Source organism: Melopsittacus undulatus, chromosome 12, assembly GCF_012275295.1.
Source record: "Melopsittacus undulatus isolate bMelUnd1 chromosome 12, bMelUnd1.mat.Z, whole genome shotgun sequence".
In the NCBI taxonomy this organism is placed as follows: Eukaryota; Metazoa; Chordata; class Aves; order Psittaciformes; family Psittaculidae; genus Melopsittacus; species Melopsittacus undulatus.
The window spans coordinates 8062821-8078597 of record NC_047538.1 but is presented as its reverse complement, the minus strand read 5'-3'; the positions used below and the strand labels follow the sequence as shown (position 1 = coordinate 8078597).

The 15777-nt window shown below is 63.1% G+C and overlaps 1 protein-coding gene across 2 annotated transcripts; it reads left to right on the top strand.

Moving 5' to 3' along the window:
- The first annotated feature begins 99 nt into the window (after nt 1-99).
- On the top strand, nt 100-15492 carry KCNAB2 (potassium voltage-gated channel subfamily A regulatory beta subunit 2). Of its 2 annotated transcripts, XM_034068226.1 has the most exons (16): nt 100-156; nt 4703-4821; nt 5075-5116; nt 11356-11399; nt 11758-11795; nt 11936-12015; nt 12391-12435; nt 12529-12573; nt 12645-12688; nt 12797-12883; nt 13771-13856; nt 14062-14182; nt 14302-14396; nt 14538-14658; nt 14732-14820; nt 15159-15492. In XM_034068226.1, the coding sequence occupies exons 2-16, from the start codon at nt 4745-4747 to the stop codon at nt 15246-15248; spliced, it is 1104 nt and encodes a 367-aa protein (XP_033924117.1). In that variant the 5' UTR covers nt 100-156; nt 4703-4744; the 3' UTR covers nt 15249-15492. The 2 variants fall into 2 exon arrangements, with proteins under 2 accessions (XP_033924117.1, XP_033924118.1); XM_034068227.1 differs by lacking the exon at nt 5075-5116.
- The last annotated feature ends 285 nt before the right edge of the window (nt 15493-15777 follow it).

The following is a 15777-nucleotide window of genomic DNA, read 5'->3' as shown; positions in this document are numbered from 1 at the left end:
CTGCAGCCAATGGGAGAAGGTCTGATCCTCCGTCATTTGCATGCGGCGCGAGCGGCGTCCGGCGAAGCCAATCAGCGTCGTGCGGGGCGGGGCGGGGCGGGGCGTGCCCCCCACGAGGGCGCCGCGGCGGAGCGGTGGGAGCGGCGGAGCGGGCAGGTGGGGCCGGGGCCGGACGGGGGGGACCGGACGGGGGTTGCGGGGGGCAGCGGGGATGGGATGGGGATGGGGATGGGGATGGGGCTGCTGGAGCCGGGGGGGCCGCGGCCTGCACTGCCCCGGTAACAGCGCGGCCGGGGGGCGGCCGCAGCATCGCACCCCCCGTTACATGGTCGGGAATGATTCGGTTACGGCGGGGAGCGAACCGTCGGGTTTGGTGTTCCAGCGGCCGTCGGAAGGGGGAGACCCCACTGCTCCCCACGCTGACCCGCAGAGCCCCCAGCAGATCACACATAGCGCCCCCATCCCTTGTCCTCCACGGCCCACCCGCTGCCATGGCACCCATCAAGCAACCATCAGTACTCAGGGGTTTTTGCTCATGATCCCCCTCCAGCCTATAATATGTAGGGCTGGTTCCCATGTGATGGGGAGTCCTGTCAGCCCCATGCCCATTTAGCCGGGACACAGCACACCAGGCTGTGGTAGCTAACACTGGAAGCGCTGGGCCTTCATCCCAGTGAGAATCTCTTGGCAGAAGAGCAGGGCTATCCTCCGCACCACTGGGAATTGAGACCCCATCCCAATGGGCTTTGCAGGGGAAGGGCACCCAGCAAACCTTCCAAAAACTACAGGTTCCTTCCAAAAGCATCACTGGGAATGTTGTGAGTGCCAGAGCTGGGCAATGTCTATCCAGTGTATATTGCCTATAGATAGGCAGGTTGCATATATGCATTGATTCTGGGGCTGGCTAACGAGAGGTGCCTCTGCTTATAGCTGCTAATGGAAGATGTGATAGAGCCTCTTTTCTTATTAGTTGTAATTATTGTTGTTGTAATGAGAAGGGCAGAGGGGCTGGACATTGCTTCGCCACTCTTGGTGCTCTCATCTTGGAGCAAGAGCAGAATGATCTGGCACCAGCTTCCACCATCACTGAGGTGCAATGCTGATGCCAGAGAGCAGTATCCCAATGGGACAGGGTTATAACCTCCTGCCACCATTGAGCTGCTGCAGCATGGAAAGTGGGAAACCTACTGGGATCACCTACATGGGCAGTAATGAGTGGGTCCCAATCAGTGCCTTTGGGGTTCACAGCAGGCAGCATGCCTGCTGGCCCCATCACTGGCAGGATGCTGCTGTGAAGCTGAGCAGGACTCAGCTCATGGCAAGGGACTGGGTTTTCCTAATACCTAAATGACAAAGCACTGCTGTGTGCTCCCAAAACTGACCCCTTTTTACTGTCTTGGCCTCTGGTTTTTGTGCCACCACTGCACTGGTGGTGTTATCACTGCAGGATCCCAGTGCCATGCTACTGCTGGGGACTGGTGTGCTCTCATCACCAGGGTGCCCCCAAACCAGGCGCTCCAGGGCTAGAAAGCTAAAGCCACTGAATAGCTGTGATTGGCACAAGCAGAGGGTGGCCAGCAGCATCCAGTGCCTGGGCTGGAAGCAGCATTGCCCATGGACACCCCTGTTTGAGTTCGTAAGACAAACACCCAGTGATGTACAGCATGGACACATCCTGCCCCAGGCTCCCTATGGGAAACGAGCCTCCCACCAGAGCTGCGCAGGGTCAGGCAGCAGCGGGTGGCAGCCGCTCACTGCCCACGCGTGGTGCTGCCGGTGCCAGGCTGCGGCGCCGACACGGTTAAGGCACCGGTAGGATCCGGGAGCCGGGCTGCACGCCACCGGCAGCCAAACTTGCCGAGTCAGGATGTGAGAGCAGCAGGAAGGGCTCTGCAGCATCCCTGGGTGCTGCCGCATCCCGAGGTGCGGAGGGCTCGGCTTTCCCCTCCTGCACCGGATGCCTCTATCCAGGGACAGAGCGGCAATGGGGTAGGAATCGCCATCCGCTGGGTTTGCCTCCGGCTGCCGCAGCTGCTCCCAACCCCGCAGAGCCGCCAGCTCCGCTTTTATCCATTGTTGGTTTCCCCTCCTGGCCGCGCATCTCCATTCGAGCACCGGAGCCAGGTACGTGCGGTGCCGCGGAGGGGCTCGGCCGTGCCCGGCCGGCAGCCATGGGCACAGTGGGCTCCTGCCCACCGGTGCGCTGGGGAAGGGGCAGGCGCACGTCGGGGACCCTGCTGGACCCCGTTACGTGGGTGCTGCTGGTACGTGACGGCCATGCAGGACGAACCCTCCCGACGTGTCGTGAGGGCTTTTGGGCTGTGTCATCCGCTCGCTCCGGCACACACGGCACCATCCCTGGCGCTGAGCGTTGTCCTGATGCACCGGAGCCCACCGGGCATGGCCAGCGCAGGGCATGAGGAGGGGAGGGAAGAGGCTGCTCTGCAGCAGAGGCTTCGGGCAGAGGGAAGGGGCAGGGCTGCTGCGCTGCGGATCCTGCGGCGCCGGTGCTGCGGGCAGGGAGCACCGGGGGGGTCAGGGCTCCAAGCAGAGCAGGGCACCGTAACTGTGCCAAAGTCACCTTCCCCGAGACATGGGGGGTGAGGGGGGAGCATGTGCTGAGGCTGCTGGTTGGAAACCGGTGAGACAGGGGTAGGAATACAGCGATGGGTACCCAGAGTGGGGAGATGCTCGGCGCCGTCCTCACCTGAGCAGCACTGAAGGACACTGGGGTACCCAGGGCAGGGGTCCCGCTGCTCCCCAGTGCCTCACCCGCAAGGGCTCATCAGAGCTTCATCCCTGTGTTCAGTTTAATTCAATGGGCAGTTTGACCTCCACTCGCTCTACAGCAGTGTGTTTGGGATGCTGCCCAGGCAGATATCCCCTCCGTGTCTCAGCACCCACACTAGGGATGGGGATAGACCCGGGGGGAGCACAGGCCCTTGGGGTACCCTCCACCTGCATCCCTCAGCGGAAAACACTTTTCTTCCCTCTCCATCACCTCCCAGAAACTCCTGCAATTGTGGACTCGCAGCTGAGTTTTGCTGTGAGGAAGCACCAAACTGCTGGCACAAAGGGGTGCTCTGGCTCCTCAGGGTGCTGAGCCCTGCCTGGTGTGCCGGTGGTCCCATGAAAGTTCCTCCAATGCACCCCAGACTTGCCAGCCAGAGCACTTGGGCCCCCCAGCATTGCCCTGAGGTTGTGGATGTGGGGCACTGATCCTGCTGAAAACTGGGGAGAGCTGAGCCTATGGCAGTGCTTGAGCCCATGGCACAGATGAGCCCATGGCAAAGATGAGCCCACGGCAGAGCAGAGCAGAGCCCATGGCAGAGCTAAACCCATGGCAGTGCCGAGACCATGGCAGAGCCAAGCCCATGCCCGAGCTGAGCCCATGTCCAAGCTCACCCCACTCACACCCCCTGCCCTCCTGAGCCCGTCCCGAGCCACACACGAAGTTGCCGTCAGTTTGCGGCAGGGCAAGGACGGAAGCAGCGCGGCTGCACCCGGGGCATGGGGGTCCCCGAGCCTGCTCCAGCCCCACTGCACTGGCACTGACAGTGACCCTGCATGGAGCTGTGGGGCTGGCAGGAGCGCGCACAGCGCCGGGGCCGCGCACCCGTGAAGGTGACACCCGCAGCAGGAGCCGGAGGCTGCGGTGGCTCCGGGGCTCGGTGTGGTCACAGCCGGTACCGCAGGGAGAGCCCCGGAGCCTTCCCGGTCCCATCCCGGCCGAAGGGAGGAGGGAGCCGGGGCTGCGGTGGGGGACGGGCTCGGCTGCCGCAGCCGCTGCCATTGGGCCGCGTGGGCTGCAGGGGCTGCGCCGGGCTGCAGGCACGGCGGCCGGCTGCGGGATGCGGGAGGGATGCGGGATACAGGCAGGCCCTGCTGGGATGCAGGAGGGATGCAGGAGGATGCAGGATACAGGCACACAGTGCTGGGATGCGGGAGGGATGCAGGATACAGGCACACAGTGCTGGGATGCAGGAGGGATGCAGGATACAGGCATGCCCTGCTGGGATGCAGGAGGAATGCAGGATGCTGGCTCTCTGTGCCAGGATGCAGGATGTGGGAGAGAGACAGGATGCAGGCATGCTGTGCCAGGATGCAGGCAGGACGCATGCCAGGGCATGAGCATGCTGTGCTGTGCCATGCTCCCGCTGTGTCCAGCTGGGGAAGGAGCTGGAGGTCTCTCGGTCCCCCCCAGAAAGCTGCTGGTGACCTGAGGTGTAAAGATGAGCCTGAAGGAAGGTGGCTTAAATTGAACAATTTGCCCCATTTCTGCAGGAAAACATTGTGGATTTCTGGGATATGGGAAACTGCAGATGGTGATGGAGGATGGAGAGCAGGAGCAGGAACACAGCTCCTTAGGGAGTCATGCAGGATCATCCTGAGCATGGGGATGGGGATAGGAAGTGTCAGGGTCCCTGCACTAAGCTCCCCCTGCACTGAGCCCCCTGTCCCCCAGGGCTCCTGCAGGGATGGGTTTGGGATCAGTGGGGGCCTGGAGCAGGCAGAGCTGCTCTCCCCTGCCTGGGATGGGTTTGGGATCGGTGGGGGTCTGGAGCAGGCAGTGCTGCTCTCCCCTGCCTGCCGCTGCCTGCACCGGGTGCCCATCCGGCCCCGAGCTGCAACAGGAAGCGCCGTCATGCGCCTGCCCCAAAAAACCCCATTTCTTCCTCGTTTTCTCTCTCCCCGGTGGCAGGGGTGAGGCAGCGAGCGGCTCCGGGGAGCCCAGCCTGGCTCCATGTATCCCGAATCCACCACTGACTCCCCGGCGCGACTCTCGCTGCGGCAGACGGGCTCCCCAGGGATGATTTACAGGTAAGGATATGGGGCAGCGCTGGGGCCCCAAACCCCGGCCCACGGCATCCCATAACCACCTCGTGCCAAAACCTCCTGGACTGCAAAGCCCCTCATGGCAGCAGCGGCGGGTCTGGGTGCCATGGGACCATGGGTGCTTTCAGGGATGCAGCAGGGGTGGGTGACACCGACCCTTCCTGTGGCCACTCGGTCCCACTCCACCTCTAATGGGGTTTGTGGCATCTTTCTTCTTTCTCCCCTTTGCTGTCGGAAGTGCGAGGTACGGGAGCCCCAAGCGCCAGCTCCAGTTCTACAGGTAACCCGGCCCCTTTCCCCCCCTAAAATACCCCCCGGTAACCAGACACGACCAAAACCCTGCCTGTGCCCAGGGCACTGCCGGCACAGGGTGGGCATCACCAGCATCACCAGCACAGGGTGGGCATCACCTGCGTCACCAGCACAGGGTGGGCACCACCAGCGTCACCAGCACAGGGTGGGCATCACCAGCACAGGGTGGGCATCACCAGCGTCACCAGCACAGGGTGGGCATCACCAGCACTGGGTGGGCATCACCGCGTCTTTGCCTGCTCCTGGGTTTGGCACTGCGACGTGGGGACTCTGTGTCTGGCTGGGTTGGAGCTGCCCTCACCGACTCCCCAAGCCATGGAGCGTGGCTGGAGGGCTACTGGGGGTCAGCCGCCATAGGGATGTGAGGCTCGGATGGGCTCTGGAGCATCCTGCACTGATGCTGCTCCTGGAAGAGCTGTTCCCAAGGGCAGCTCCAGGAGCCTGGCCAGCTGCTCCTGCTCCTTCCATTAAGAGCAGCATCATTAAGCGGAACCCAGCAACACTTTCCTGCTCTCCACCCTTTTACTGTCTGAAGTGAAGGCCTCACTGCTCCCTACACACTGTGCCAGCAGCAGCCCCTGTGGTGCTGGGGCTGCGGCAGCCCCAGGACATAACGGGGCTATAACAGGGCAGGGGATGGGGGCTGCCCCTCAAGGTTGCTGCAGCCTCCCTGCTCCATCTCCTCATGTGGCACCAGGAGAGGTTGTCCCACACCAGGGTGGTTTGGTGGCACTGTGAGGGCTCCTGTCCCAGCACTGCCAAGCCACTGGTGTGATTTGGCTGCTGTGAACCAGCACTGAACCACTGCGCCATGGGGAGCAAGGAGAGACCAGCCCCGCTGTGCCATGACCCGTCCATTGCTGCCTCTGTGGGTGCCGGTGGTGCCAGAGCTGTCACCATGGGCTGAGGGTCGGCTGCGGGTGCAGGCAGCGATGCCGATGTTGAGAGAGCAGCGGCACAGCCCTGGCTTTTAGCAAAGAGGCCATGAATAATTTAGGTCCCCTTCGCAGGGAAGAAAATCCCCTAATAGTGCTAATGGAGCGCGGTGAGAAAGCCGGGCTCATGGGGCCGGCACAGCCGCCAATGGCTTTGGATGCTGAGCACCGACACTCCCCTAACGCCAAACCACCGGGCTCTTAAAGCTGCCCGGGGCTGCCCAGAGCGGTGCTGTTGGTGAGCAGCAGCCCTGGTGTGCGGGTGAGTCAGGGCCGGTGGCACGGGGATGGGCACTGCCTATGCGGGCAGCAGGGAGGGAGCTCTGCACCATGTGTTGGTTTGGGGAGGTTGTGGGGTTTGGGGTCTCTGGTTGTAGGCAGGGTGTTGGGTGCCGGTGGATTCCCAGCTTGGGTACAGCCTCTGCGAGCAGCTTCCCTGTGCATCCACTTGTTGTGCGTGTTAATGGTTCCCTGTTCCTGCGCAGAGCCCGTGTCCTGCTCCTAATCCTGCTCCTTTCCTGCTTGGGCTGTGGCAGCTCCTGCTTCTCATCCCTCAGGCAGTGGGTTTCTGCTAACATGGATGAACCTGCTCCCTCTGTGCTCTCCATCACCCATAACCGCTCAGATGAAACCCAAAGAGGTGTTGACATGAGGCAGATCCTGCCCCATTCATTCCTCAAAGCAGCGCAGACGGAACCCGGCTCTGCTCACTGCAGAGCATTGGAGCTCTGGAGCAGCCTTGCAGCCGGCTCAGCCCTTCCCTGGCCGCTGTCAAGGAAAGGGATCCCACTGGAGCCCGATGCTGTACCCATGCTCAGCAGGAGCCACTGGTGCCGCCCCAGTTCAAACCACAGAGAAGGGCTGGTGCCAGTTCTGCTTGGCTTTGCCGCAGGATATGGGTCCTTTCACCCTCTCTTCCCCACATTCCCAAGCCCTGGTTGTGGAGCGGCAGTGCTGGTGTTGCAGGAGCTGCTCAGGGTTTGCTCTCCCATTGCCTTTTATCTTCTTGGGTTTCCTCTCCTCTCGCGGTCACCCCTCAATGGCAGAGAGCTCTTTGCTCTCAGCTCCTGCTGCGGTGAACAGGGAAAGGACACACCACCGGTGGGACCCGGCTGGAGCCTGGCACCGGCGCAGCTCCGGCTCCGAGCGCTCCCTGCTCCAGCACCAGCGCCGCAGCTTTGGCTCCGGTCCCTGCTCCTCTCAGACACTGGGAGATGGATGCTGGTGAGATCCCAACCGGAGCAGCAGTGAGCGCCGCGGGTGCGAGGAGCCCACTCTGCGGCAGCCTATTTTCAGCAGCCTGCACCGGTTGGGAGGTCGCTGCCGCGGCTGTGGGCAAGGTGCTGGATGGTGGCACGAGCTGCGGCATCGTGCTGCAGGCATGGCAGCCATCGGTGAGCCACAGCCCCTCTGCGATGCCCTCCCTGCATAGGAGCCCCTTTTCCATCATGGCCTCTCCCACCTGCTGGGATTCAGTGCCAGATTCTCACCAGATTCTCACCCCACCTCTACCAGCTCCCAATTGCATCCCAACTGGTGTGACTGGGAGGCTGCGCAAGCAGGGCACGTATCAGGCTGCAGCAGCTCACCAGGCCATCCTTTGCCATGCTGCCATGCTCCCCCTTTGTGCTTCAGCTTCCTACCAAGGCTTTACCCTGCTGAAGCGCCTGGCTTTGTAAGGGTCCCTGCGCCGCAGCTCCGGCACCATGGCATGGGCAAGGCTTTGCCCCGAGCATCACTGGACCCCGGTGTCATGGTGGGCGCTGTCCCAGCTCTCTCCATAGCATCACCGAGCGGTCAGCACCGTGCCTGGCACACGGAGCCCGCGCCGCAGCGGTGGGATGCTGTCCATGACGTACAGCGAGAGCCTGCGCAGCGTGGCCAGCCGGCACCATCCGGAGTGGGGGCTGTCCCCGGCACCCCGGCACGCCGATGGGCTGGAGCTGCGGCGGCTGCGGGATGTGCGGGCAGCGGCACGGGCCAAGACCCTGGAGGAGTTCCTGCGGATGCATGGGCTCTCCCTGGCCGACAGCACCGCGTGTGCCACCGGCATGAGGTACAGGTAAGGCAGTGCCGGGGCCGAGCACGTGTGATATGGGATGGAGCAGGGTTTGGCATCCGGCTTCCATCGGTTTCCCGGCACCGTGCAGTGATGGGGACAGGCGATGGCGTCGTGGTGATCCTCATGGTGTGTGTGGGAGAGGTGGGTCAGTGCCGTCACCTCTCGCTTGCTCCGTGATCCTTCAGCTTCTCACTTGACATCCCCTTTTGCTGCTGGGAAGTTTGCAAGTGCAAACACCTCCTGTGCCTGTGAAGAGCAAACAGCTCCAGGGATGCTCCATCAGCATGAGGAGCATGAGGAGCATAAGGAGCATTCCCAGTGCGCCTTTCATTTGCATGTGGGATTCGGGTGCAGCACGAGGTGTATCAGGGGTTCAGCTGACTTTGGTCCTTCTCATCACTGCTGGTGCAGGGAGGATGCCCTGGGCACATGGCTCCAATGAGGGCACATGGATGTTATGCCTGGCACACCCTATCTGCTCTCCCTGTTGTAAGATGGGGTGCAGGGATGGGTGCCCCCATTTAGGTTTGGGCTGGGGACAGAGGCTGATTCCGCAGTGAAAACGCAGGGGCCCTGTGGCTCTGCTGTGCTGTGCCACGGGTCAGGTTCCCCTCTTCTCGCAATGCCAGAGGTAACATTTACACAGTGGCAAGAGCCCATCTAATATTCATGGGCTCATTATTTATTGATGGGAGAGGCTGGCACAGCACCCCCAAAGGTTCTCCTTCGGGCTGCTGCCCCTAAGATCTGTGGTTGCTCCTGCTATGGGGAGCTTGGTGCCAGGTCCCCCCTCAGCGGTGCTGGCGCTAGCACTGGTGGGATTACCCAGCTAAGGAGCTTTGCGGCAGAGGAGATTACCAGACCCCTCATTAGGTCAGGGCTGAACACACATCGCTCCTTCAGCAGGAGATGCTGGGCTGGGCTTTGCCTCAATCCTCTCCACTGATGCTGGGTGAAATGTGGGGGATGCGCTGATCCCGTTTCGGCTGTAACCCCACAGAGCCGCTGGCATCATCTGTGCCTGCGCTCCTGTGTGCCTGGCTCCGTGCTGGTCTGGCATCAGGGATGCTGTGTCCGGAGGGGACCCCCTCACCCCAAACCCCATCCCCGAGCGGTGCCTGCAGGGGATGCCCTCTGTGCCGCAGGGGTTCGGCTCCCCCTCCGGTCCCCCGTGAGCTCCGGTACCGGGGGCAGCAGGGCTGCCGGAGCCCCCCGCTGCCCGCAGGGGTTCAGCTCCCCCGTGAGCTCCGGTATCGGGGGCAGCAGGGCTGCCGGAGCCGCCCGCTGCCCGCAGCCCTCCGCCGTCACGTTGGCGGAGCGTCGGCGAGCGGGAGGAGCTCCTGCCTCACCCGGGGCGCCGGCTAAATTTAGGCATCGGCGGCCGGAGCAGCATGCAGGTCTCCTTCGTGTGCTCCGAGCACAGCATCAAGAGCCGGAGCGCCGAGGACCGCCTGAACCGGCAGAATGCCGGCAGCCCCAGCCTCGGCACCCGCGGCAAGTTCCGGGCCGTGGCCATGGTGGCCCGGAGCCTGGGGCAGCTCTCGGTGCAGAACGCTCCCTCCTCCAGCGAGTCCAGCGTCAAGCAGCCGGGGATGAAGTACCGGTAGGATGCGGGCGCAGTGGGGGGGGCTCCTGCGCGGCTGCTGTTCCTCAATGGGATGTGGGGTGGTTGGGGGGGACCGGGTTGTGCTGCGCTCCCCTCGGTTCTGGTTTGTGTTGTCTCGGTGCTGGAAGTGCTGACCGTGCGCTTTCCTCACTGCTGCTGTCCGCTCTGAGGCAGGGGGATGGAGGGGGCAGCCCTGAAACTGGGGTAGGATTAGGAGCATCCCAGTGCCTGCCGAGCCGGGGGGGTCTGGGAGCCCTGGTGTGCGTTAATCCGTGGATGCTGTGGCATCATTACCGCGCTACTGGAGACTTACCTCCCTGCAAAGCCTGTGTGGAGCCGTAAGCCTGGATCCGGGTCCGGGTCTGGAAGCGAAGGGCAGCTTGTGTGCGTTGTGCCCCATGGCCAGCATCCATTGGGTTAATGTGCTCCATGTCCTCAGTGCTGGAGTGGGGACTCCCTCCAATCTGGATCAGCTTCATGCCATGGTCCAGCTGCAGCCCAGATGTGAACAGCACAAGGCACAAAGTGCCTGGGATGAAGGCAGTGTCCCCACCATCATCATCCACATCAGCCGAGTCCCCTTGCACGGGTGCTGGGGCAGGCAGGAGCACCAACCCCCTGCTGTGGCATCGCTGGGGCTGTGCTGTGGCATCACCCAGGCTCTGTTCTCCTGCCCCATGGTCATGTCCCCATCCCAAAGAGCACACCAAGGCCACCCTTTGCAGGCAGCGGCTGACTGGCAGCTGCAGAGAACAGTGGCACGGGGGATGTTCCATGCAAAGGGATGGGATAGGAAAGTGTTGGCACAGTGCTGGGGGATGCTTGGTTACCCCAGGATCTCTCTTGGGCAGCCGCTCAGCACTCTTGAGCAGGAAAGTGCCCATCACCAGCCCAGGAGGACCCCAGCGATGCTGGGATGGCCGGGATGGGGCTGGTGCCATCCCCACCGTGGTTCCCATCACGGGGACCTGAGCCACCAAACCCCTAAAACCAGCTCAGTGCTGGGGGGAGCTGCTGCACATCCAGATGTTGAGCAGTAACGCGGCGGCGCGGATGGCAGATGCCCTGACCGGTGCTTTGCCAGCATTGGGCCGGGTGTGCCGGGTACCCGGTGCTGGTGGTGCCGGTGGTGGCGGCGGTGGCGGCGGTGGCGGTGCCTCCCGGTTGCTATGCGACACCCGCGGGCGAGCTGCCGCGGCTCACCTACACTTTATTTATTTTAACGCTGGTTTCTGGAGCCTTTGTCATTGTCAGTGAGGAGCTGCCAGCCCAGCCCCTTGCCAGGGATGGGATGCAGGGATGCTCCACTTTGCCAGGGCACCAGAGCATCCCAGCCCTGCACAAGCCCTGTTCTCCGTGCAGAGAACGGGCACAGCTCGGGACACGTGCGGGATGCTCCAGGCATGATCCTCTCCCCATGTCCCATGGCATGCTCACCCTGCTGTGGTTTATCAGTCAGTTGTGGGGGGACCCTCACTGTGGGACCATTGGAGGTGGGAACTGGGATGGGGACCAGGGACCATCCCCTCCCAGCCCCACGCAGATGCATGAGATGGCACTTTGGGGCTTTCTGGTGGTTTTCCTAATGGGTTTCTGCCTTGCAGGAACCTCGGGAAGTCCGGACTGCGCGTGTCCTGCCTGGGCCTGGGTAAGTGCCAGGGATTGCCGCAGCCCCACAGCATCCCCTCGGTCCCATGCCTGCTGCCGGCACTGCTTGGCGGAGGCAAGGAAAGGGTTTTCCCCTGGCCCCAGAGCCTGTCGGGTTCTTTGCTGTTCTCCTCTGACATGATGGGAAGTGACTGGGCGATGCTGGGAGCGCTGTGCTGCACGCGGCGGGGCCAAGTGTGGTCACGGCACACCAGGGCTGAGCCGCAGGAGCTGGGGGGGTGGATGGGGCTGGAGGCAGGGGCAGGCGGTGCTCACCATGCTCACCATACTCACCACACTCACCGCATTCCCTGTGCTCACCATGCAGACTGCATTCACCGTGTCCCTCTCCTCCACAGGAACATGGGTGACATTTGGAGGGCAGATCACAGATGAGGTGAGGATTGTGCCCCTGCAGCCTATCCCTTCCCAAAGGAAGCAGGGAGCGGATGGGGCTGGCACAGCCCCGGTGCTGCTCTCGGTGCACATGGTGTGCACCGGTGCTCAGCATCCCTTCAGCTCCTGCTCCCCCCACAGATGGCAGAGCAGCTGATGACTTTAGCCTATGACAACGGCATTAACCTCTTTGACACAGCAGAAGTCTACGCCGCCGGCAAGTAGGTACCACGCTTTGGTAGTGGCACAAAGAGCCTCACCCTGCACCCGGCACCTCCAAACTGGGACAGTGCTGGGTTTACCGGCACCAAAGTGGCTGCCAGGATGGGGTCACAGGGGATGCTGGCTCTGTGGTCCCACACTGCCTGTGCCATGTGGGTATCACCATGCGGGTATCACCATGTGGGTATCACCATGCACCTCCCGGTGCCGCGGCTGCGCTTGGAGCGCGGTGGCCCCGAGCACCGCACGGAGCCCACACACCCGCTTAAAAATAGCAGCTCACGTGTGGGTCGCAGCTCGGCTCCGGTGCCGCAGCCGGAGGGGAATCGGTGTCCCCACAGCCACCGCGTGCGCTGACATCCCCTTCCCTGCAGGGCCGAGGTGGTGCTGGGGAACATCATCAAGAAGAAAGGATGGAGGTAAGGTGGAGGCCATCCCAAACCATCGCCGCGGTGCCGATGGGCTGGGACAGCTGGTGAGCAGCCGGTGATGACCCTTCTGTCTCCCTGCAGACGGTCCAGCCTGGTCATCACCACCAAGATCTTCTGGGGAGGAAAGTAGGTAACGCGCCCGCGCCGTGGCAATGGAGCCAGGGAGCGCCGGGCTCTCATCACCCTTCCTTTTCCAGGGCTGAGACGGAGAGGGGCCTGTCCCGAAAGCACATCATAGAAGGTAGGGATGCTCACGGTGCTGCCAGTCCCAGCACCAGGCTGTGCCACGCTGGTTGCTTCAGCAGCCGATGGCACAGTGTGTGCTGACCGTGCCCCATCCGTGCTGCAGGACTGAAGGCATCCCTGGAGCGCCTGCAGCTGGAGTACGTGGACGTGGTGTTTGCCAACCGGCCCGACCCCAACACGCCGATGGAAGGTGGGTGCTGCTCCCCGCTGCCTGCCGTCGCCATCGCGGTTGGTTTGCGCCAGGCTTTGTTTCAAGGGCATTTCCCTTCCCGAGCAGAACCCGCTCCTCCGCCGCCACGGTCAGAGCTATGGTGAACCCTCTGCCAGCCCCAGCCCGGTGCCAGGGCAGCCATGGGGACGGGTTGGTGGCGCGGCGCAGGCTGCAGCAGCCGACTCCACTCTGTCTAAATCTCTGTTTTATCACCAGGGGACCCATTTAGTTCCTCCAAGTCCAGGACTTTCATCGTGGAAGGTACTCCCTGCCCGCCGGCCGCTGCCTGCGGCACTCCCGGGGCAGAACCCCCGTTCCTCTTGGTTTCCATCCCTGTCCCCAAGCAAACCCCAGCATAAACCGCACAGGCAGCACCGGCACAACCAGAACCCTTCAGCCGCCCCCAGGACAGGAGCAGAGCAGCTCCCAGCCTCCCCATGGTCCTCACCATGGGGCTCCCTTTGGCACCGTGGCAGGACCGCGGCGGGTCCCTCCTGCCGGGTGGCTCTGAGCATGCCGGGTGCCCGCTCTCCCCGCCTCTGGCTGCAGGAGCGCGCCTTGGCTTGGCCCCAGCCCGCATGGCTCAGGGCCGGCTGCCCCCAGAGCCCCCCTTGCATGGGGTCCAGATCTCCCTCCCGTGCCGCGGGTGATGCTTCAGGTCCCTCTATGGTGGCATCACCAGCGGCACGCCAGGGTCAGCTGTGGGCCCTGGCACATCCCGAGCGGCTGCTCCCTCAGTCCCTGTCCTGCTCCTTGGAAAGCATCCTCCGGACACAACCCAGCTCCAGTCGGCATGGGGAGCGGGATGCTCATGCATGCGGCATCCCCTAACCCCTGCCTGCCGCTCTCCCCTTCCCTCCCGGCAGAGACGGTGCGAGCCATGACCCACGTCATCAACCAGGGGATGGCCATGTACTGGGGGACCTCGCGCTGGAGCTCCATGGAGATCATGGTAGGAGCCGGGGGGGCAGCAGAGCAGCCCCAGTGATGCTGATTTAATTGGGCAGCAGCTGTCGGGAGTCAGGCGCTTGCAGATGTGCTTGAGCCTCAGTTCTCATCCGGATGGCTGCTCGGGGCTGGGCTGGGGGTGCTGAGCTCTATGGGGTGCTGAGGGGTGCTGAGCTCTATGAGGTGCTGAGGTCCCGGCTCTTCGGCAGGAAGCATACTCGGTGGCCCGGCAGTTCAACCTCATCCCCCCCATCTGCGAGCAGGCCGAGTACCACATGTTCCAGCGGGAGAAGGTGGAGGTGCAGCTCCCGGAGCTCTTCCATAAGATAGGTACCGCAGCAGGGGTCCTGCTCCCCCGAAGCCAGGCTGGGGGCAGAGCCCATCGCCATGGGGCCGGACAGCCCCTGTGCCGCAGCACCAGCATCACCCTCACTGTGATCTGCTCGCAGGTGTCGGAGCCATGACCTGGTCCCCGCTGGCCTGTGGCATCGTGTCAGGGAAGTACGATGGGGGCATCCCCCCCTATTCCCGCGCATCACTGAAGGTGAGCCTGGACATGGGGTCACATCAGCACAGGCAGAGCCATAGGAGCATAACCAACCATGACCATGGGGTCTGGAGATGCTGTGCCCATGCGAGGGCTCAGTGCACCCCAACCCCACCATAACCCCCTCCTGCTCCCCAGGGGTACCAGTGGCTGAAGGACAAGATCCTGAGCGAGGAGGGCCGGCGGCAGCAGGCGAAGCTGAAGGAGCTGCAGGCGATCGCCGAGCGCCTGGGCTGCACCCTGCCACAGCTCGCCATCGGTAAGGGGATGGGGGCACCGGGACATGGGGGGACATGGGACCCCACTCACGCTCTGCTCTCCCTCCTGCCCAGCCTGGTGCCTGCGCAACGAGGGAGTCAGCTCCGTCTTGCTGGGAGCCTCCAATGCTGACCAGCTGATGGAGAACATCGGAGCAATACAGGTCAGTGCTCACCGCCGGCATCCCCGGGGGGGCTTTGCTTATGGGGCACAATGGGGCAGCGCTGCTGCTGCAGTGCTGCAATGCACGTCCTGCAACGCGTGTGCCTGCAGCTCAATGCGCAGGGGAAAAGAGGCTGCAAACGTGGCTCCAAACAGTACAGGGCTTGGTTCATCTGAAGCTGAGCGGAAGGGATGAGGCTTTGCTGGGCTGAGCTCGACCCAGGCTCCCTTAACTGGGTCGCTCATCCGGAGAGCCAGGGCTGGAAGCATCGAGGTCAGGGGATGGAGGCGGTGAGCGCGGCTCCCACAGCACCATCCTGACTCCCATCATCCCCGCAGGTCCTTCCGAAGCTGTCGTCTTCCATTGTCCACGAGATCGATAGCATCCTGGGCAACAAACCCTACAGCAAGAAGGACTACCGCTCCTAAGCACCGCGCAGCCCCAGCCGCCCCATCGCTTGCTTACGCATTGTGGGAGCACCGTGGAGAGCGTGGTTCAGACCATGAGCCCCCCGCGCTGCCCCAGCCCATGGCACCGCCGTGCCCGGCGCGGGGGGACAGGCGCCGGTGCTGCCGCGGAACCGGTTGCATGCGGCGCTGCCATCGGTGGCCGCGGCGGTGCGAGCGGGTGCTGTACGCCCGGATGAGGCTGACAACACAGAGCTGTTCCCCAGCCCTGCGTGTGGTGTATCCCGTGGGATCAGGGGTGGGATGGGGGGTGATGGGTGTCCCCATGGGCATAGGCACCCGATGAGCAAGGCAGGGTGCTATACCTACACATCAATACCTATCTATAGCTAAACTGCAATATCAACGTAGATCTTACACATACACACGTTTATGTTGTCCATGTGTCCTGCACATGGAAGAGCCAGAGCTGGGAGAGGACAGCTCCATCGGCTGCCCATGGACCTCACACATGTACATGTGTATGTAGGATGATGCAGGGGCTGGGACC